Source organism: Lytechinus variegatus, chromosome 15, assembly GCF_018143015.1.
Source record: "Lytechinus variegatus isolate NC3 chromosome 15, Lvar_3.0, whole genome shotgun sequence".
Classification (NCBI taxonomy): domain Eukaryota; kingdom Metazoa; phylum Echinodermata; class Echinoidea; order Temnopleuroida; family Toxopneustidae; genus Lytechinus; species Lytechinus variegatus.
In genome coordinates, this window is record NC_054754.1 from 1618773 (window position 1) to 1641395 (window position 22623).

General features: G+C 36.1%; 1 protein-coding gene across 5 annotated transcripts in view; it reads left to right on the forward strand.

Moving 5' to 3' along the window:
• Positions 1 to 21365, forward strand: part of LOC121428331 (ras-specific guanine nucleotide-releasing factor RalGPS1-like) — an 81764-nt gene extending 60399 nt beyond the window's left edge. For 2 of the 5 annotated variants that reach the window (XM_041624900.1, XM_041624904.1), the window contains 14 exons: positions 716 to 798; positions 2220 to 2359; positions 3164 to 3225; positions 4670 to 4675; positions 5702 to 5761; positions 14667 to 14784; positions 15364 to 15399; positions 16066 to 16172; positions 16655 to 16709; positions 17507 to 17580; positions 17962 to 18101; positions 18923 to 19025; positions 19503 to 19597; positions 20241 to 21365. In XM_041624900.1, the coding sequence (XP_041480834.1) occupies positions 716 to 798; positions 2220 to 2359; positions 3164 to 3225; positions 4670 to 4675; positions 5702 to 5761; positions 14667 to 14784; positions 15364 to 15399; positions 16066 to 16172; positions 16655 to 16709; positions 17507 to 17580; positions 17962 to 18101; positions 18923 to 19025; positions 19503 to 19597; positions 20241 to 20270 (1109 nt within the window). In that variant the 3' untranslated portion in view covers positions 20271 to 21365. The remainder of the gene's footprint in view (positions 1 to 715; positions 799 to 2219; positions 2360 to 3163; positions 3226 to 4669; positions 4676 to 5701; positions 5762 to 14666; positions 14785 to 15363; positions 15400 to 16065; positions 16173 to 16654; positions 16710 to 17506; positions 17581 to 17961; positions 18102 to 18922; positions 19026 to 19502; positions 19598 to 20240) is intronic. The other 3 variants (XM_041624902.1, XM_041624901.1, XM_041624903.1) reach the window with 3 other exon arrangements.
• The last annotated feature ends 1258 nt before the right edge of the window (positions 21366 to 22623 follow it).

Sequence of the window (22623 nt, forward strand, 5' to 3'; positions counted from 1 at the left end):
TTTCTATTTCTTGGAGGAAAAAATTTGAATAAACCTTATTTCATATAATAAAATACAAAAGAACAAGTGGAGATGTGACATCATCAGCCCACCTAATGAATATTCATGATGACTGTTTTTACAAAATATTACTAAACTTTAAAATTCGATAACTTTGCTATTTGTTGTCCGATTTTGACGAAATTTTCGGCATTTTGCTCAGTGAATTCTACTCTATGTATTAAGTTATAAATACTTTCAGCCTGGATCATGAAACCAATCTAACATGAGTTACCATTCATTTGTCATGCATGGTACATATAGACACACTTCTATTCAGCTCCTGGAAGTCTAATTAAATTCTGACCATTTTTTTTTCTGTTCTGGCAGTTTAGAGGCTTAAGCCTACTTGTTAAACATTCCTCATCTTGATTTACCCACTTCTTGTAAAGACTATACCTCAGTATGTTTCACATACCCCTCCCCCCACAACCCTCCAAAACAAGAAATATGGATATTGCTATTGAAGTTACAGGCATTTATGAATTTCTTATTGATGACATTTTATTATGGAATGACAGTTATATTTATTTGTTGGATATTTATAGAGTTGACCAAAGCAAACTGCTAATATCAGAGAGTAAACTGAAATTGAATTTTACTATTTAGGACTGTATCTCACATTTTGGGGTGAATTTTGTCCAAATACATGTATTTTTGTATGTTTATATTACAGGAATGTATCTACAAGATCTGATCTACATTGATGTTGCACATCCAAGTACAGGGGGTATTGAAAGTAACAGTAGATCAACTAAAGTAAGTTAATCCTTGGTTCATCTGCTTGAGTTTGAGATCATCATTTTACGGTCAATCCTGTTGACAAGCTGATTATTGAGACCACAAATTTTGATTTCCAAATTGTCCACATTGAAACATGTACTACAGAACCCTCTCATTAAAGATTACCTGTTTATAAAGAACATTTTTTGTCTTTTCACCCTTGGTTGATATTTATATACAAGTTTCTCTGTATTTTATATCAGAGCTGGAGAAATTAAAGAAAAAAGAAACTTTGAATTCATGTATGTATACCTGTCCTCCACTGAATAATTGTGGACTATTTTGTAGGCTACAGTAACACCAACAAAACCCAACTTCACACTGGCTGATCGCATGCAATTTGAAGGGCCCCATCTTACAAAGAGTTACAATTGATCCAATCAATCGTAACCCTATGGAAATCCATCAGTTTCATAAATTTTTCTACAGAAAAATTACACAATGTCCTTTGTTTGCTGCAAAGAGAAGCACAGTGAATTTTCAAAAAAACAATGAATACATGAATATACATCACAGTTAGAAAATATTTTGAACAAACATGAATAATACATGTTGAAGCTGCTGGACGTCCATAGTTGTGATCAATTGGAACTCTTTGTAAGGAGGGGCCCAGTGGAGTCAGTTTCATTGGTATGACTGTAGCTATAACAGAGATCAATGGATAGGTATACTTTCAATTCAATTCAAGGTTTCTTAAGCAAGGTTTCGCAGCCAAATCGCTGAATTGATCATGTATACAGAGTTCAAACAATTAATAAACTCATTACAGATTTCAAACATTAAAAAGCAGTAACATTTGTAAATAGCGAGATCAGAAATATGTATGTAGTTGATATTCAAGGCAAGACTATAGGCATTGAAAATAAATTTACTTATGATAATGAAGAAATGGTATAATAAGGTCAATAAAAACAATATAAGCAAGTTAAAGATCATTAAAAATATATGGATATTATGTAAAAGTGTTGATTTCCTCATTGAAAAATTGATATTGCAAGTAGGCATATTTATGGTATTGATTTCAAAGGAGTAATGGGTTTATTGATTGAACATGTCTTTATTCTTCTTTAATAGACATTGTGTCAAATACATCCCCACCGTGAGGATTATGCATATTTCTTAAGTTATATATTTCAGGATGCATGATGGTAGGGAATTGTGGATTGAAAGTTACCTTTTCTCTCCCCAAAATTGTTTAAATCTTTTCAACTAGGCATCAGAGCGCCACATTTATTGATTAACATTCCACTTTTCTGTCTATCTGGCTCTGTCTCTCTCTTTTCTTCCCTTTCTCTTTTTCTCCCTAACTCTCTTTGTCTCTGTATCTCTTTACATCTCTCTCTTTCCCTCTCCCCTTCTTCCCCTTCCACTCTCTCCCTCTCTTCTTCTCTCTCCAGATGAACAACATCTTGAGAATAATATCTGAGTTCCAACAGTCACAGTATGATTATGAAAACTTGCCATATGTCCAGAAGTACCTTCTTTCAGTACGGTATATTGAAGAGTTACAGAAGTTTGTGGAGGAGGACAACTACAAGTGAGTAGTAAATTAAAATTGATTGTAAAATGGATGTGACTCTTTAAAAGTCTATGGAAAGCCTTACACCCCAAAAAAATATTTGTCTTCTTGTAATGTGGCCCTTTCATAAAGCTGTTCGTAAAGCCAAGTGCACTCTACATGATCCGTTGCGATCTGATTTTCTAAGAAATCTTAATAGCATTTGACACAAACATTTCAACCTATAAAATCTCAACGATCAAAGTTGCGAATAGTGGGATAAGTATCACAATTGAAATTCCAGTCTTTTTTGTGATTATGGTATCCTACATGTACCTTTAGGAATAAAGGCAAATTCAATTCATTATGTCACCATCGGTTTCGACGTAAGCTGATTTGACCTTTGCTCTGACCAAAAGACTTGCAGCAAAGCAGAATTGTGATTTTAGTACTCCTGGCATTATGCTAAACATTAAATAAAAAGATTTCACTTCTTAGAACTTTCAGATTTAATTAAAAGTGTGATTTGTTCAAAAATTTTGCCCAGTCGGACTGTTTTATGTGTACCTGGCTCAAGTTGCACACAACTTTACGCACATGTAGAGACCCTTTCTTCTACTAAATGTGCTACCCTAGTGCTTCCCTGTTCTGACATTATCAGAATGCACTTTTCTGTGAAACGGATCAAATCATGAAATTAGTCTGAACAGAATCTGACAAAAGACTACCCCAGTTTTTATCTGTGTTAGTGGATTCTAGCATGCTCCATTTCATCTTTGAAAGTCCACTTTCTTGAAGTTTTACAGCTGTATGTAATTTTATTATTTCAATGTCACCTTTTAGACTTTCATTACAACTGGAACCAACAGTGCAATCAAAATCAAAGGATGACCTTGACCAAACAGGTAAGAATGTTTCTGAAGGTTCCCATGATAAAGGATTAAATGTATTGAATATTGTATTTTTTATATAAAAAAATCACCTTAAAAGAATTCAGTGTATATTCAGTGCACATGCAATATTAGTATATAATAATATTTGTTTTATATATTGGATTGAGGACAGGAGCACTTCATGAAACATATTAATTTATTTATTTTATTAATTCATCATTCAGCACTCAAACACATGTAAACTATAAATTCAATTACAATTTAAGATGACCCACCATAAAAATGCAATTTTAGTAGCAGTTAACCCAGTGCGTTAATTGGTGACCGGGAAAGAGAATAAAATTTCCTCACTGCCATTTATAGCCATTTATTGTCGCTGACTATTTGTTATTAGCCACTGCAATATTATAATCTATTTGGCTCAATTGAAAATTTTTATTGGAAAACATTGACAACTTGTTTCATGAATAGCTCCCCTGTATTTACATGTGAATCTTGCATATTGTGCATGGATTGTATCTATCTGCATTGATGAGTGGGTATTTATTGTTTGTAATCGTTTGCTTGTATTTTTATGTATATATACTTATATTATTTTAAACATGCATTTATGTTTGTTTTATGTATGAATTAGAATGTTGTCAATTGTAGTAATTGTAAAATAGGTGATATCTAAAAATATAGTCTAAAACATTATACTGTATGAACTTATTATAATGCTGTATTTATCATAAAAGTGATGTAAAATTTCTATCATGTTGTAACAATCATGATAGCTAGCTACATATGGTGATGGAAGCTTTCTAAAGTTAGTTAAAACTAATTCAAACTTGATAGAACAATTCAACTTAGCTTTATTTCCACGGAGGAGCTTCAGTTAGATAACATTTCATGTAAAATATAATACCTTTTTATTCTTAGCTTCAGCCATATTCAATCTAGGGTGCTTCTGCTGATTAAAAATAGATAAATAAAAATAAATAAAGATGAAATGAATACCAATTGCATAATTTTTTTAACAAACTTTCTTTGAAAACTTCATAATTTGACATGCTGTGTTTTGATATGTATCAGCTTATTTCTGACCAGCATAGTGTACTTGTTCATAATTATCCCAAATGACTTTATATTAATTAGGTATGGGGGAAGGGGGCTTCTAAATCTATTTTTTATCATCTTTCTATCATCCTTCATTCAGAAACAAGTAAATTAATTCAGTTTAAATTCAAACTTTAAGATTGCACTCAAATGATTTTCTTTGACTAAGTTTGCATTATCATAATATACCTGTCTTAAGGTATCAAAAAAAAATTAACATGCAAGGCTATATATTTATTTGAAATGAAATGAGATGAAATGCAAATAAAATTCACCCCAGCTATAAGTGATAAAATGAAAATAAATGTTAAAATATACTATTGCTCTATTTCTTCTTAATATCCTTTGCACTTTGAAGTCATTGGTATGTATTTACAAAAAAAATTTGCTATTTTTGTTCTAATCGATATAAATAACTGAAAATAACTTCAGATTTTTCCGCAATTCTATTTTTCTTATTTCATTCTTGATTTTCTTGCTGTTCAGATTAATATCAGTCAGTAATATATAATAAGCCTTTTAACATCTGTATACTTTTCAAATTTTTGAATTTCACAAATTCGTCTATATCTTTTCCTGCATTTCACTATTCAGTTGTACATCTGGAATATCAGACATCTTTTAAGTTAAGACATTTCCCAGAAAAAAAAGTTAGACAGGGTCTGGTCATTTAAAGGACTGTGATCAATCCGATCAGTCTCAATGATGAAAAGCCAAGATAATCATAATTGTATGTAAAAGGTATATGCACTTTCAAATAAGTTGGTCTTGCTTTTGGACCTAAATGATGGCGATGCATGAGTGTTTTTAAAACACTGTATGTAGAGAAAATTATTTTAAATGGCATATGCATTATAGATGATGGTGATGATGTTGGCTTGCCATAGATTGATCACACTTCATCATGCCCAGAAAGGTTCCTGGTCTGGGGTTACAGTAAGCTCCTCCCATTCATTATATTTAAAATTACGAAGGAAGGTAGAAAGGAAGTTGAGTAAAAGAATAAAATCATTTTAAAACACTACATATGCAAATTGTTTAGGGAGTTCCCCTGTCAACTATTTTTTTTAGTATTATTTTTGTAAATTTAATTCCACACCCCCCCTCCTCCCTCAGTAAAAAGTTCTCACTACATCACTGCCATTCAATAAAGTATTTTATTCACTTCACATTTGTCTTATTACCAATTTGATTTGTTCTACATCTTGAAAATTGATAAAAACAAATGTTTATTATTTTAGAGTTTGCCTGTCAAACAAATTCTTTTCTAATCCCCCAGCCCCCATCCCCCACTTTCAGTGAAAGAGTATTGTATTTGATGTTGTGTCGTTTGGTCTATGCACCTTTTATTATTTCTTCATCTTTCCATGAATTACCTTTTTATCATTAGAAGTCCAGACGGTATCCCTTTTTTGTACTCCTCCTGTTCTCAATATATCTAATTCATCAGGTATGTAGTGGAATATAGAGAGATATTTTTTTTTTTGAAAAAATCACTCATTATATTCATTTCCATCAAAATTCCAGCAGTAGATTACATTCATTGCATCCATTACTTGGTTTCATTGTACTTATCAAATAGCTTCATTCTTCATCAAATAATGTCCATTTTAATGTGAGATAGTTTCCATGTCAGATTTCCATATTGTAGCCATGGTAATTTAAATCAAATTTGAAAAGAATTGTGGTTGAGCAGTCACATCAAATGCTGCAATGTATCTTCTTTCTGTTGTCATCAATTTCTTCTCTTTTTTTCATTTATCTGCTTTTCATATTGCCAAATACTGACATTCTTTTCTCTGTATTATGTACCTTAAATTGAAAAAAAAAATCACTCCAACTCTATCATCCGTACTCTCTGATCCATAGCTACCACATTATATACAATTATTTTTTCATTAACTTAATGTAAGATTTCATATAAAAGATATTTTTAAAAATATGATTATTCACACAAAGTCCAGAGGGGCAGTGGTATCCCTGAATTCATGCATTACCTCAGGTTATCTTAAACTCTTTTTGTACATGTAGGTTTTACCCCTTTAAAAGTGCATTTCCTGTAAAATATGCCCTTAATGAATTTGTTATCCTTGAAAACTCTACAGCGGGGAGAAAACACCCTAAAAACCAATAAATTAATACACAGAATGTATACTTTTCCCCTGTATTTTGCTTTTTTTATGAATAAAGCTTTCATTTCTTGCACCCTTCATGGGCCATTCATGTGTATCACATCATAACTAGCAAGAACTACCCTTTCATGCTAATTTTCTCATTACTCATACTTTGGGCTAATTGAGTTGTAGAGCTGACTTGGAACCTGTAGACCAAAATAACATCATTCACAGCATCACAAAGCAACAAGGCAAGGAAGCTCTAAAAATAGCTATCAAGAATTTTTTCATTAACACACCCAATAAGACCATCCTTGTGAAATTAATCCTCATGTTTTATGACTCTGAATATTAACTTTTAAATATTGTGTTCACAGCTGTCATTATAAACAGTGAGTCTTCTATCCTACTGGATTATATGCTAAACTATATCTTTGAATGTAGGAATAAAATTGAGCAGAGTATTGCTGTATACTAAGTCTCCTTGTGCTTCTCACATATTTTTTCCAGGGTTCTTACCCTTCAAAGGTTATTAAGTCCACCCCAGAAAAATGTTGATTGGAATTAGTAGTGCAATCAAACAAGCATAACACTGAAAATTTCATCAATATTGGATATGAAATGAGAAAGTTATAACATTTTAAAGTTTTGCTTATTTTTCACATAACAGTTATATGCACAACTCAGTGACATTTAATTTAGTGAATCAATAATGTCCCTCACTCACTATATCTTTTGTTTTTTTATTGTCTGAATTATGCAATATTTCAATTTATACAGATTTGACTAAAATAAAATACAAAAGATTTTGTGAGTGAGTGACATCATCAGTCCCCTCATTAGCATACCAAATATAAGTTTTTTTAATCAAGCAAAACTTTAAAATGTCATAACTTCTTAATTTTACACCCAATTTTGATGAAATCTTTAGTGTTATTGGATTTTCCTCTTTTTATTCAAATCAACTTACTGTTAGGGTGGACTAGTCCTTTAGCTTTTCAAAGGAATTTTGCTTTCAACCAATCAAATTTCACCATTTTAGTAGCTTTTAAATGTAGTTTTTAACTTAACAAAATTTCCTGAAATGAGGTCATGAACCAAAGAGCTGCTGTACTGAATCTCATAATATGAAATTATATGTATTTCAGGGGTTTGCACGTTGGTAGGGGAAGGCGGGGTAAGTTGAGCATAGGGGCAAGTTGAGCCACCAGCCCCAGGCCAATAATGAATGAGTCAGACGTTGTGGTGGTGTCATGTATTGATGACCCATATCATAACCCCTAACCCCACCACATTGTTTCCAACTTTGAAACAAAAAGTAGTTTTTTAGAGGGAAAAATATGAATTTCAGCCAAAAAAGTAAAAATGAGTGTGAAATAGATAAGTGCTTTATAAACACACATGTCTTTAAATACAATAAAGACATGACAACAACATTATTAGTCCATGTATGGATCTTCATTCTTGTCATAGTCTTTTATATGATGGATGCATAATAAATGTGTGGATACAAAATTTTCGCACTGAGTTCGGACTGGGGTAAGTTGAGCCAAACAGCATGGGGCAAGTTGAGCCATGGTAATTCCTATGGTAATGTATCTTAAAAAACAAACAAACCATAAAAATCGATTGAAATGCAGGCTGAAAGGAGCAAATTTACATGACTGCTCTTTTCCTTTTACAGGATGTTAGTATTTATAGAGAATTAGCAAGTGAAAAGACTTTAAACAAAAAATTGACATGCTGGTTCTCCCCCCATACATTTTGTACATAGTTTTTGTGGCTCAACTTACCCCAGAAGGTGGCTCAAACTTACCCCATATATGGGGCAAGTTGAGCCATTTGACATCGTTTCTTTCAAAGGTCACGATGACTTTCAGTGTGGGGATAGAAAGTTATATATAGGTGGAAAATATTTCAGAAGAATTAAATTTCAAGGCAAGGTACTTATTTCGACAAGATTATTATTCAGATCAATTCTAACTGGCAAAAAGCAAAAACTGTCACAACTTACCCCGCCTTCCCCTACTGATAGCACGGAAGGTTTTTCATGGTTTATAATTGACTTTATGCATGTGATGTGGTAACCTCATAGCGCCCTCCCTCAGAGGATATAGGAATATGTGTAAACAAAGTTGTCAGAGATGTGCCAGCTGCAGATCACCAATGCATGCAAGGGAATGGCTACAGCCTCTAAGATGGCGTCTTAATGAAATTAATTCACAAGTTCTATACTCAGATGTTGTTTGAAGGTTTGCATGGTGGCATGTACAATTGCTGATGTGGTTTACGGTACACCATGTGGAGTGTTGTAGAAGCAGTGGATAGAAGAAGAGAGTAAGTGGATAGGCGAGAAAGTGGAGATTTTGAGAATAGAGTATTCTTTCTTGAGAATAGTCCTGAAAAGGACTGTAAACCAGAAGGAATGTTGAGTGAGAACAGCTTGAGTAGTAGAGCTGATGAGGAGATGCTGGCTTGCGTCGGCGAGTAGAGATGATGAGTAGTAGAGAGACTCGACGTTTCGGACAGGTTGACTGTCCGTCTTCAGGAGTGAGTGTTCGCTCGGCGTGCGGCGGTACTTATGGCGTGCGTGCGGACGTGGGGGAAAGCTCTAGGCCGGCGGTCACGGCGGGTTGACGTCGTAGGTGGCGCTCTGTGTGTGGGTCGGCGGTTTGGCGGGAAACGAGTGGGCGTCGTATGCGGACGTGGTGAGTAGACGGCGGCGTGAGTTACGGCGGCGTGGGTGTGTGTCGGCGGTGTGTACATCAATGGTGGCGTGCTGTGCGTGTTGGTCGGCGGACTCGTCGGGTGAGCTTCGGCGGGAGTGAGTGGGTGGCCTGGTGTACGGATGAGGTGTTGGGTCGTCGGCGGAGGTTGTAGCGAGGTGTCGGTGGCGGTGGTGTGTGTGTCGGCGGAGTCCCTGGTTGAGTTGGTGATGCAATCAGACTGCTGTGTTGGGTAGGAGGGCTCGGTGGAGTGACGGTGGACGGCTGGTTGTTTGTGGATTGGTTAGAAGTTTGATGGTGACGTAGGATTGGGTGCCAGATGCTGTTGATGTGGAGGCCAGGGTCTTGAGGCACAGTGTTGTGTTGATGTATCTCAATGGCTTCCCTGACCCTTCTGGTATTCCAGTGCCGGATGTTGGTGATTAGGTGGCTCCTTTCCCATTCTATGCGGTGATTCTCTTGTTGTGCGTGCTTGACGATGGCGGATCGGTCCCAGTCGCTGCGTCGGTGGTGGGTCTTGTGTTCCTTGAGTCTGGTGTCGAAGTCTCGGCCGGTTTCCCCAATGTAGACTTTACCGCAGTCGCAGGGGATCTTGTAGACGCCTGGTTGTTTGTTGGATGGGTGCTTGTCCTTATGAGAGTGAAGGATGGAGTGTAGTTTTCGAGAGGATTGGTGTCTGACGAGGATGTTGGCAGAGTGAAGGATGCGTTGTAGTCGGTGTGAAGTCTTGCCGATGTAGGGTAGTACTATGGTGGCGACGGGCTTGGTTTCGGATGGGTTTTCGGTGCTGTCGGTGCTGGGTTGATGGTTGGGTGGTTGAGTCTTGATCCTTCTTCTGGGGTAGTGGTTGATGGTGGTGAGTGCATTGGTCACGTGCTTGAGTTCTTGATGTAAGTGTGCCTTGTCGCTGAGTTGGTGGGCTCGTCTGATGAGTGTGTTGGCGACTGATTGGTGGATGGACGGGTGGTGGTGTGAGCGGAAGTTGAGGTAGCGGTCTGTGTGGGTAGGTTTCCGGTACACCTGGTGAGATGGGAATCCAGACGGTGTCTTAGTGATGAGAACGTCTAGAAATGGAATTGAGTTGTCGCGTTGGGTCTCCATGGTGAACTTGATGCTGGGGTGCTGGTTGTTGAGGTGGTTGAGAAACTGGTGAAGGTCGGGTGTGCTGTGCGGCCAGATGACAAAGGTGTCGTCGACGTAGCGGAGCCAGAGTGAAGGAGGTTTGTCCGCAGTCTTGAGTGCTTGGTGCTCAAAGTGTTCCATGAAGATGTTAGCGATGATTGGTGAGAGAGGTGACCCCATGGCTGCTCCTTGTAGTTGTTTGTAGTAGTTGTTGCGCCATTTGAAGGAGTTGGAGTTGAGACAGGTGAGGAGGAGGTCGTGGATCTGGTCTGGTGTGAGATTGGTTCTGGATGCTAGGTCTGAGTCGGTGATCAGGCGTTGCTTGATGATGTCACATGCTTGGTCTACAGGTACGCTGGTGAAGAGGGAGACGACATCAAAGCTGACGAGTGTGTCGGAGGGCCGGATCTTGGTTTTGGAGATGACGTCTATGAAGTGCTTGGAGTTGGTGACATGGTGCTGGGTCTGGCCTACAAGTGGTTGGAGGATGTTGGCCAGATGGCGTGCTGTGTTGTAGCAGGGTGACCCACGAGTGGAGATGATAGGGCGGAGAGGAGTGTTAGGCTTGTGTATCTTGGGTTGTCCGAATAAGATAGGTGACTTGGCTGAAGACGATCTGAGTTGGAAGTAGAGTGCCTTGGGTAGTGCATCGGATCGGTGTAGGGTCAGCAGTTGTTGGTTGATTTTCCTTTCGTTGGCCTGAGTAGGGTCTCTGTTGAGTTTGGAGTAGGTGTCCTTGTCTTGGAGAATCTCTTCGATCTTGTCATCGTATGCGTCTTGGTCCATGATAACGGTGGCGTTGCCCTTGTCAGCCTGAAGGATGTGAATGGCTTGGTTACGTCGGAGGTCCTGGATAGCAGAGCGTTCGTCTTTGGATAGGTTCTGTTTAGGTGGCTTGGCGTCGGAGAGGGCATTGGTTACCTTGAGTCTGAAGACGGACAGTCAACCTGTCCGAAACGTCGAGTCTCTCTACTACTCATCATCTCTACTCGCCGACGCAAGCCAGCATCTCCTCATCAGCTCTACTACTCAAGCTGTTCTCACTCAACATTCCTTCTGGTTTACAGTCCTTTTCAGGACTATTCTCAAGAAAGAATACTCTATTCTCAAAATCTCCACTTTCTCGCCTATCCACTTACTCTCTTCTTCTATCCACTGCTTCTACAACACTCCACATGGTGTACCGTAAACCACATCAGCAAAGTTCTATACTGCAGACCAATGACAAAAGGAAGCAATTTTGGGGAATGAGTTTATTAGTAAATCAGAAAATGTTTTGTTGTTTTATGTGGAGATATTAATAATAATAACAATGTGTCTCAGAATAGATGTTTCTAGATAGATGGCACTATACAAATGCCTATTATTATAATTATATTAAGAGTTTATTGTTAGATATCTATATACATGAATATTACAAATTCAGTGGCCCGTTGCAGAAAGATTTGCGTTTGAACCTAAGTCCCCCCAAAAAAATCGCAAGTCCCAAATGCCCACTGTTGATTGGTTGAAAATCAAGTTTCGCATGATTTTTAGAGTTGCGATTGATTGCAACTCTTTCTGCAACGGGCCCCTGAGCTGTGTGACTCCAATTTGTTAAACATCAATTAGAGCATACAGAAAATATCCCAAATTAAGCAAAAAAGGGTCAATTTTGAAGGAAAAAAAATTAGAATTGCTTCCTTTTGTCATGGAATGGCAGAATAAGTCTTAATTCATTTCATGCATTTACAACCACCTGTCTCAGATAAGATAATGAGCTGGCAAAAAAACATGGCTTTCATATACCATACAAAGGATGTTCATTCATCTTTTTCATATCGAAGCTTTGTGCAATTTTCTTTCACACTCAGGGATGGGAGATTCAGCTTTTTAGCTGATTTCACCCTTTTTCACCTTTTTGTGTACTTTCTCTGTACAAAAGTATAGCAGCTTTGTTCAATTTAAGCTTTTTTTGTTTGTGGTCACTCATTCCTCTACACACTACAGAAATCTTGTAGTCTTCTTATATAGGAACACTGAATCATAACTCACTAATTTGCTAATCAATACCTTCATACTGCAATAATTATATTACCAAGTAGCAAAATGTGTAACTTTCCCTCAAAACTTTAGTTTGCCTATTCAATTGAAATAATGGGATAAATCATCATTACTATTGTTATCATTATTAGTTATCTCTAAAGGTTTATTTCAATGAGTGTATATGTAAAATCTTGCCCAGTTCGGACTTTTATAGCAGCCATCTCATTCTCGCATTCTCATGAAAATACTTTCTTAACAATTCAATATTGTTTCCCCAAGAAGCGCATTCATACTTGCCAACTGTTCCTATATAACAGTGACAGTCCCTATTTTGGGGGAAAGAAAACTAATTTTAGTCGCTTTTTTGTAATCCTTTGTCCCTGATTATTTTTGACTTGCAATGTTGACATTCATCCACATTGGCCCGTATTCTAATGTCTGGTTTAATTTAAACTCTGGTCTATACAGTAGCTGTGGTTTAATTATGGATGGCCATTTGTAGAATATTACGTTGCACGCACCACGAACCGTCCTCTCTGCGCACATACAGTGCGCTATCGAGCCTCGCGATTTCACCACGAACGGTCCTCTATGTTACGATGCCCACTGTGGCGTAAATAATTCACTTCAAGAAAATATAAAGATAGGGATGAAACTTTGGAACCTGAACTATCGAAAGAAGACACCGGTAAATAATTTGCTCTTGTAGGTGCACTTATTGCTGGTTTTAAAAAAGCTTTTCTTTAAATGCGTTTTCTGCAAAACTATCGCATCGAAGTGCGCAGAGAGGACGGTTCATGGTGCATGCGACGATATGTATATCTCTAATAATAGAGGTTCATTGTATCAGCTCATTTCACTCTCAATTCCCTCTTCACTCTCTTGAAATTATATATAAGATAGATTTCTTCACCATGTAATAATTAAGAAGCATGGTAAACATGAGAAGCATACAATATAAACAAAATTTTGACTTATTTGGATACCCATAATTTTAGCACAGAGTTAGACCATGGTCTAAGTTAAACTGATTTCAGAATACGATATTCACTGTTCTGTCACTATCTCATCGCCTGTATACATCTGCCCTCATTCATTATCCTGTCTGAGTCAGTCAGTCGCCTTTTGCATCATCATCATCATGCATTGAAAATAACCCTCGCTTCCAAAATAACTTGTGAGAGGGCGTGTGGCGAGGGGATTAATCGGGTTGCCTAAACTTATCCAATGATCTAATAATAGCCTATATTAAGCTTCATCAAGTTGTTATCACTTGTGTCTGCATTTGGATTGTGAATGATCAGAAACTTGAAATAAGTGTACAGTTGCCTACATGTATCCATAAACTTGATGGAATAGCATGCATTTTACAGAATCCCTTGCCTGTGTATATGCAGCATCGTCAATCTCCAGTGGGTTCAAAAGAGCATTATTGGGCTTGCTTCACCAGGTGGGATGGTCATATGTGTTTGTATGGGAATAGAATGAATTTGTAAATAAATATTGTGCTTTACATTATTAAACTAATGGCTCATGAAAAACGGTGAATGTACTTAAGGTATAATGTGCATGTACCGGTATTATCTTTTATTTTTATCTAACATATTTAGGTGTTTCACTTTTACAAAAGGCATATTACTCACATCAAAATAAACATCATTAAGTAACAATTTTATTTAAGAGTACTTGTATATGAAGTTGAGTCTAACCAATAATCGTATTTGCCCTTTTTGCCTCGACCAAGTAAAGTATATCAACATTTCAAGTTTTAAGTTGAAGTTTCATTTATTTTTCCTCAAGAGATCAGATAAAATACATAAAGACAAAATAACATTGTCTATCAAATAAGTTAAAGAAAATGAGGAGGGAATTGGCCGAAAAGAAAGATACTTTGTTATAGGCCAACCCACTGATATTTTCAGTGATATTGCTAAATAAAAGCCTATTCATTTCAACGAAACATTTAGTGATTAAAAAAGCAAGATTAATTCATAATATTATATAGAATCTTTTCCATATTCATAAATTTCTTTCTGTTTGCTCTCATACCAGAGGTTGCTTTCTTCCCGCATGAAAAAAATTGATTTCACACATTTGTGTCCTGCTATTAAATGAAATGAAGGGTCTTCATTTGCAGTTTGCAGACTTCATGAATGATTCTAAATGTACATTCCAACATATTTTAGGAGCTACATGTATAGGAGTACTTCATGTTTATAATGACCACAAAATTAGCTCCACTTTAACTATTTGCACAGTGAAATGTTGCAAGAATCTGTCTAGAAAAATGTTATTTGTCTTCTCTCCCATGGGTGATGTTTATATGTAAGTTTGTTTGTATCTATTTTTATTTTCATGCACTCTATAGACAGTGGAGGAGGAGGAGGTGCAAAGACAAGTTCAATAGGCAAATCAAATCCATCCACACCTGTCATCTCATCAAAGTTTGTTCCCGGCCATCGGAAAACAAAAAGCTTAGGTGCAAAGTAAGTGATTGTATATGTGAGAAAATTTTCAATGGGTAAAAGAAAACAAAATTAGCATAGGAACTGTAAGTATGCATTGGGTATTACAAGAGGTAGGGGCATCCAGTCAGGAAGGTATTAAATATAAAGCCAGGTTTAAGTCTACAATGAACCATTATCTAATCCACACTGCCATGGAATGCCTGCTTTCATCTTCATTCTTCTATGAATTTATTTGTGAAAAGGATGGTATGCTAAAGAATTCATTTATACAACAACACATATTAACTTCTTCTCATTTTATTGCTCAATTTGCACATTTTTTAGCACTTTTACTGACAAAATATTGTTCCCTCATAAACAAAATGTTTATTTTCTTTATAACAGTAGCAGGCCGGGGCAGGGGGGCACAACTAAAATTGTTGGCTAAGGTAGGATGGTATAATCCCAAATTCCCCCACCTAGATCTATCCCCACTGACATGTGAAGGTAGATATTTGACTTTGTATATCTAACATAAACTTACAGGTACCTGCTAATGTATTGTATTTCTATATGATTATTTTATTGACCTTTATGTTATGTGTTTTCCCCCCTCAGTGTTCCAAACCACTTAGCACCTGCAGAACCTCTAAGGTATGTTCTTGTCATTATTTCCTCTGATATGCATGCATTCATTCAAGTTACCAGTTTATGACTACATATTTTTGGAAGCCATGTCTTTTTTTATGAGGTTTTTATTATCCCTCTTACAATAGGTGCATTCAATTATAGCTAAGTCTGCCTATACCCACCTAATTAGCAAATTGGAATTGGAAATTCAGACGAAGGAAGTTTTCCACAAAGATTTAATTCTGACTACTGACTACAAAAAAAAATTCCTAGTTGCATGTGCTATATTATGCATCATAGAATTGATGAAATCTTCCTCAGAGGACACACCCTACTGTGTATTAATCAATGAAATTACAAGTTAATCATGTGTTATCCATCAATTGAGCATGATTTAAGGTTACACTTAACCCTCTGTGAAACATCCCCTCTCCCAAACATGTAAAGCATTCATAAAATGGAACAGATTTCCGTGGTCCCAAGTAATTTGACTTTATTAGGCAGATTCACCTTTATTAACTCCTTAATTCCAGGAGAAACCCTGGAACAGTGGTCCATTTGCACTTCCCAATTATGCATATCGGGAGAAGAGAATTTTGGGTCCTAGTGATTCAATTCGCTTTTCACCTCCCAGACACAGGTGACGCCACAAAAATAATGATAATAATGATTTTTGTTTTTCTTCTGCAGCTTTCCTAACACAAATTTTGGTAATGGACCAAGACATCTCTTAGATGATAGTCTATTAGAAGAGACAACGTCATCAATCAGACCCTCAATATCAAGCTCCATAGAAGGTTAGCTATAGTAATTATTTGCCTTTTTAAATAAGTAGCTTTACATACATACAATTCAGCTACAGTAAATTTTTCCTCAGTATGCCGTCAGCTGGTTAAAGTAGCTGTTGTTTTAATATGAATTTTATGTGGCATTTATCGCTTTGTTGTCCTTAATAAATTGAATATGTATTATACTGGATTGACGGATACAACATGCTGGATTTGATTCTGATCTCTGATAAAATGCTGAGGAAGAAGATTGGACTTACCCCCGTTTCATCTACCGTTTGGTTATATTGCCTTCAAGCATATTACCATTAGGGCTAAACACATTCATATAATATCCAATTTGTCTAAAACTATTTGGTGAGAGGAATTGTTAATCAATTTTTTATTTGACAAAGTAAAAAGAAAATATTTCCAATCTGTTAAAAGCCTTTTCGTAGATAGCCCAGAATTGAAGTATATATTTGATATCCTTTTATTTTTAACCTTCACAGGAAGCAGTGAAGGGTCAGAGTTCAGTGATGACCAAGATGTCTGGTTAAACAATGGGTGAGTAAAGACACTCCTATCACCTCTCCTGGGACATCCTCCAGGCAGAGCAGTCCTAAGCCAGCATCTAGAGATCTTTCCATGTTTGGCTAATCCTTTTATCATCTCTCTCCATTTCTGTACACCCTGTGTTTGGAGGCCTTCCCTTTTCCTTCTTTACTTAAATATTACAAGTCAATGCCTGTCGGGTTATGTCAGGCATTGGGTTTTGTATGGCCAATCCACCTCCGTCTCTGCAAGAGCCCCACCTCAATGGGTTGCTGATGAGCAAGCTCCAACAAGTCTTTGTGTCCACCGAGATATGCTAGGCATGCGGTACATTGCTCTTACAACCCATTCAACAGAGAGTGGCTAAGTGGAGATTGATGCCTTGCCAAAGGACACCGTTGCCAAGGCAGGATTCAAACATGTGTAATCATTTTATTACAAGGCAAAAGTCAAGAACCACGCTGATTCCCCAAAATATTTTTATGGATCACTAATCCCTCTATTTTTGAGCTCATACATGTATGAAACTCTCAGGGGCAGATCAATTGCTTTCTCTTTAAGCAGTGTCCAGAGAATAGTTTGATAAAAACTATCACAGTCAAAATTTTAGGGATTACCCACAATAACGTTATTTATCTTAAACATATTTTTGTACATTACAAGACATAAGACTTTATGAAATTTTTGTGAAATGGGTCTCTGATATAAGAATCTTTGCTGAACTATAATTCATGATATTTGAATTTACTATATCACCTGCCTGTCAATTATTGTGTTTATTTTTCTTCTTCTTTTTCATCTTCAAATAGAAGTGTAACAGAAAGCTGTGAGGATCTAGTGTCCAGTATCAGTGATATCCCACAGAACTTATTTACATTAAATGGTAAGTGAAAGCAATAAAGTTTTGCCAATCGTCTTGAGCTGTCTATTAGGAGAGAGAAAGACCTTTGATATTTGGGTGAATGACTTTTGATATGTGAGCAACTGTTTCATCTATCCTCAGTGTGATATCTCAATATATATTCATACTGGCACATGATCTTTGTACATTTTAAATCGTATTCGACTGTGATTACATAGTTTTGTTGATTTATAAAGTGTTATTTTTTTGGGGGGAGGAGGGGTGAGTCCTAATCATTTCTTATCTCACATATCTTTTGTTGATATACCTTGATGGGCATTTCATGAAGTGATTTGGCCTCAGCCAATAAGATGTAAGGATATCAGTAGCTTATAACAGTTCTCCTTTCTGACACACACACAGCTTGCCTCAAGAGGAAACCGATAAGGAAAGCGGGACGTAAGCTGTCGGTTACATCATGGACGAGATTCTGGGTAGGGCTGTGGGGAACCAACCTAGTCCACTATGCAGCCAAGTCCTTCAACTCAATAGAGAGAGCACATGTGAGTATGGGTTTGTAGAGAGGGCAATGTTTACATTTGTAGGGATGGTTATGTGGAAGAGTAACATTGCCATGTTAAGCAGGGCCTGCTGGGAGAACAGTTTTCGGAACTGAAGTGGCTACCCTGGGTAAAATATGACATTATTATTATTTTGTAGAGTGGTGGTAAGTCCGTAGGAGGTTAGGATATGAGGAAGGAGGGGGGGGGGGGGGTAAAGTGGATAAGTGGATGGGTTGGGAAGAGGGAGGGGAGAAATGAAGGAAGGGAAGAAATGGTGGAGGGACTGATGAATAAAGTGAGGAAAAAGGGAAAAGGAAAAAGCAAAGTAGAATGTAGATATGGAATGAACAGAAAAGGGAGGGAGTAGTGAAGGGAAGAGAGAGAGAAAGAGGGGGATGGATTGAAAAAGATATGGAGTTGATAGATATACAGTGATGGGATGGAGGAAGGGGAGAGGGAAGAAAAATTGGGAAATAAAGATAAAGAAAGAGCGAGAAATTGGAAGGGAAGATTGAGATAGAAATGAGGAGTTGGGTGATTTTAATAAAAAGTAAAAGATAAGTGAAGGGGACATGAAATGGCAAGTGGAACTGATGGGGGAATCAGGAAGAAATAGAAAATTATGGGTAGATAAAATATAAGTAGTAGAGGGAGGGTTGGAATGAAAATTGGAAAGAAGTTTGGAGACTTGATTTGAAAAAAAGTGATTAATCTCGAAAGAGATGGGCAAACCAATGAGAGAGGGAAAATGTCATGATATGGGAAAGAGAGAAAGAATTAATTTTCTAACAAGGCTTATTTTCTTTTGTTTTTCTTTTTAGTTCAAATCCAAGCCTTGTAAAGTGTTTTCCATCTCTGACTGGATGGTTTCGATGCCTGACACCAAACACAATAATGTTATCTTATTAACAGATCCAAATACAGGTATGTAGTCCCGTATAAAGCAATTGATGCTGTAAAAGAAGTGACTTCGAAAGGTGATAATCATATATAATGGGATTGTGTGGGGGCATTTCTGACTTGATGGTTCCAATGCTTCATATCAATCACAACATTGACATAATATTAAAACCTTGTAGTACAAGAATGTAGTCTCAAGGAATCAATTAATGTTGATAAAGTGTGAAGGTCTTGGTGATTACATGTCCATAGCTACAAAAAACGCAAAAGTGCTATTTCATTTATATTTTATATTCCTCTTCTTAGGCTTCCTGTTAGTGCTTTTTTAACTTTCAACAAATTTACCATCTCCCAGTTTACTCAAATACTTTGGTGTCTCACAATCAAACTTTCCCCATTGCTTCATCTTTAATTTTTTTCATGATAACAACAAATCCACTTTATGAAAACCTCAATTTGCAATATTCCTTTTTTTATATTCTATGTGTTTTTCTCCCCTAGGTAACAGCTACAAATACAAAGCACAGAGTTATTCAGTAGCTTGTGCATGGGTCAGGAATCTAGATGAAGCAACAAAGAAGAAAAGAGGGCCAAAGGTATGGTATCATTCTTTTCTTTTGGGTACCAGTTATTATTCTTAACTAGAAGTTTTCATTTATTAGGCCATTGTTTAGGTATAGGTCATTGTTGTGATTTACATTGCAGAATCTGAAAACACCTTAACAGGTCTTAATTGTCTCAAAATCTTTTCTTTTTTTATTCATCTGAATTTATGTTGACAAATTATGTTTGTGTTTAAAATATTGAACTTTTTTATTTGTCATATATTTGTATGCATTTAGAGACATTGATTTGATGAGCTATGTGTATATCAGTGGAGTTCTGTTTGTAATGCTTGATACATAAATGATGATGATTGCTCCAAGTGTTTTACAGTAGTCATATTCTCCATTCCTTGTTATGAAATACAATGTCGTCAATGTTCACAATGTTAAGTAAATAAAATCATTTTCAAAGCCAACTCAATACCATATTAAAGCCTATGCTGATATTTAAAACAGTTGGGAAATATTTCCAAGAGAACATTTGTGGGGAGCAAATACAGAGATTTTTACCTAGTAGTGATATCCCTTTAAAGTCAGAGGTGAATTTTTAATTCACCTTGTAGATTCTAAATGTGAATGATCAGATATTAATATAAAGTCAATTCATACTTTCCATAATTTTATCTCTTCTTAGACTCCTGCCAATTTAATGAGCTTTGAGTGACACGTGTTAACATGACTAACCTACGACGTCAAAAGCAACGATCGTCATGACAACCTATGGTGCTTCCAATTGTCTGCCATGGTACTATACGTTAGTAGTGTGGAGCAGCTCTTTATATGTGTGTGTGAGTTCCTAGTCTATAAAGTGTGAAGTTCCTGGTCCTTTGTTGTAGACCAGGACTACTGTACTTCAACCTCATTTCTAGTGTGTTGTATAATAACTCCAGGACATGATGCTCTAGTCTAGGTCCTGGTCCATGTCAGTCTATTGACGTGTTGCTCAGTTATGACTATATTGTGGTAGTCCAGGTATTTATGGGTCTGCATGGACGTTACAAAAAAAATTTACTTTATTTCCTAATCAGGTACAAATACTTTGATTAAATGCAAATTTGTACATGTAGTTGATTTACGTTCAATTGCAACTCAAATTTCTTGCAATGCACCATAACTATTCATTTTTCAATTAAACATAAGTTTTTTTGCAATGCCCCACAAGTCCATTTTATGTTTCAAATTCAGTCGGCTTTAGTATAAGTCCAGTTATTACTTTGAATATACATTTCATATATTTAAGTTATATCATTAATACAGAATCACATGTTTGACCTTTTGATATAAGCTATAAATATGTAGCTTTCATGATACATTAAATTATATATCATATTCTGTGTATATTCACCCTCTGTAACTTTGATATTCATTTATGGGAGATTTTCATAGGTTTATATGGCATTTTTCAAGCATCCCAAGATATTGTTTTCCTGTGGAAATTGGAAAGTCAAGGACATGTTCTTTAAAACCATACTATAATCCTCATTTCTTCAACAATAATTAAGGATATCTGTGTATTTTGTGAAAGAGGGTCCCAGTGTATTATTGTGAAGGATGAATCCAATGCCTACAAGAAATTGTTAGTCTTCAAGTTGAGCCTTGTGATTAACAAAAAAACACCTGTCAGTTAGGTTTATGTTTAGTTCAGGGCATCATAAGACATAGCTTTAAGCCCAATGCCATTAGTCTTCAAAATCAGCCAAGCAATTAATTGCTACATGTAAGCTTCATGTTTCAGGGCCCAGATGATTTGCCTTCATAATTTTGACCAAAATTTGTTTTGAAATCTGTCATTTAGCTTGAGAAATCTACATTGTTATCTTACAGTCCTAGAAACCTGGTTAAAACAGACAAATTTTAAGGCGAAAACTTCCCTACAATATGTTTGTTACAGTCTATGCTTCAAATATATTGTGTACTTTTTAGTTTAAATTCTGTTTGCCCTGTGAAATCTATAATGTAAATTCTATTTAAATAGACAAAAGTTGCTCTCCTATAGGAGTAAAGGCACTTGGGTTGATTATACTGTTTGATTTTACAACTCATTTTCATTTTGTTGGGGGCATTGGAGTGTCAGATTAAAAATTACATGTATTTCATGATATGCTTCTCAGATAATGAACTTCTGTTTTTCATTCAACAGTTCATTCATTCTTTTTTAACTATTGTTGAATATGATACTTTACACTGATTTTTCTCACAATGGATGGAGCAGATTGAAAACATTTAGCCAATTTTTGTTTTAACCTCCTTGTCCATACCATTAGTCAAAGTAGAGTGAAAATTAATTTGTATTGTAAAAGTAAGAATATTTCAATATACTTTTCTTTTCTCAATGAGAAGGGTGTGGTCATGGGGGGGGTATTTTGCAGTTGTATTGCCTCATGACCCATCCATGGCCATCGTAGTTGACCTCTTATATATGTGCAATAATATGTACAGTTTGTATTTTTTTTCTGTATTGAATTTTTTTTTGTCAAGAGGCTGAATAGATTGTATATAAGATTATAGAAAATAAAAATATGGGCCAGTATTCCTGAAAATCCGTGTAATCTATAATTAAACCCAAGTAATTTGTGTTAATACTAAACAATGCATATTGTAACTCATATCCCATGCTAGTTTCAATTAAATTGTTAATCTTCTTATGCCAAAACATGTGGATAGGATTTTGTGTAAAACCATGATCTATTTCTTTTTCTACATTTTGACAGCTTGGCTATTAGTGTTTTCTCAGATTGAAATAACATATTTTTTTTGTATTAACAATTACATTTATTCATATAAAGACCCCATGTTCAAGTGGCTCAAGCCATCCTCTTGTCCCATTTTATGAATACTGGCTCCATCAAACTTTGTAATGGGCTAAGAATTCATTGACATTTACTGCTCATCTTATATTTTTTTTATTATGTCCTGATTCAGTGAAGTAATGCATAGAGTACAGTGCATATGTCGGTTTCATAAAGCTGTTCATAAGTTACACATGATCTTGTGCTAGATGTGAGACCCAGGGTGTT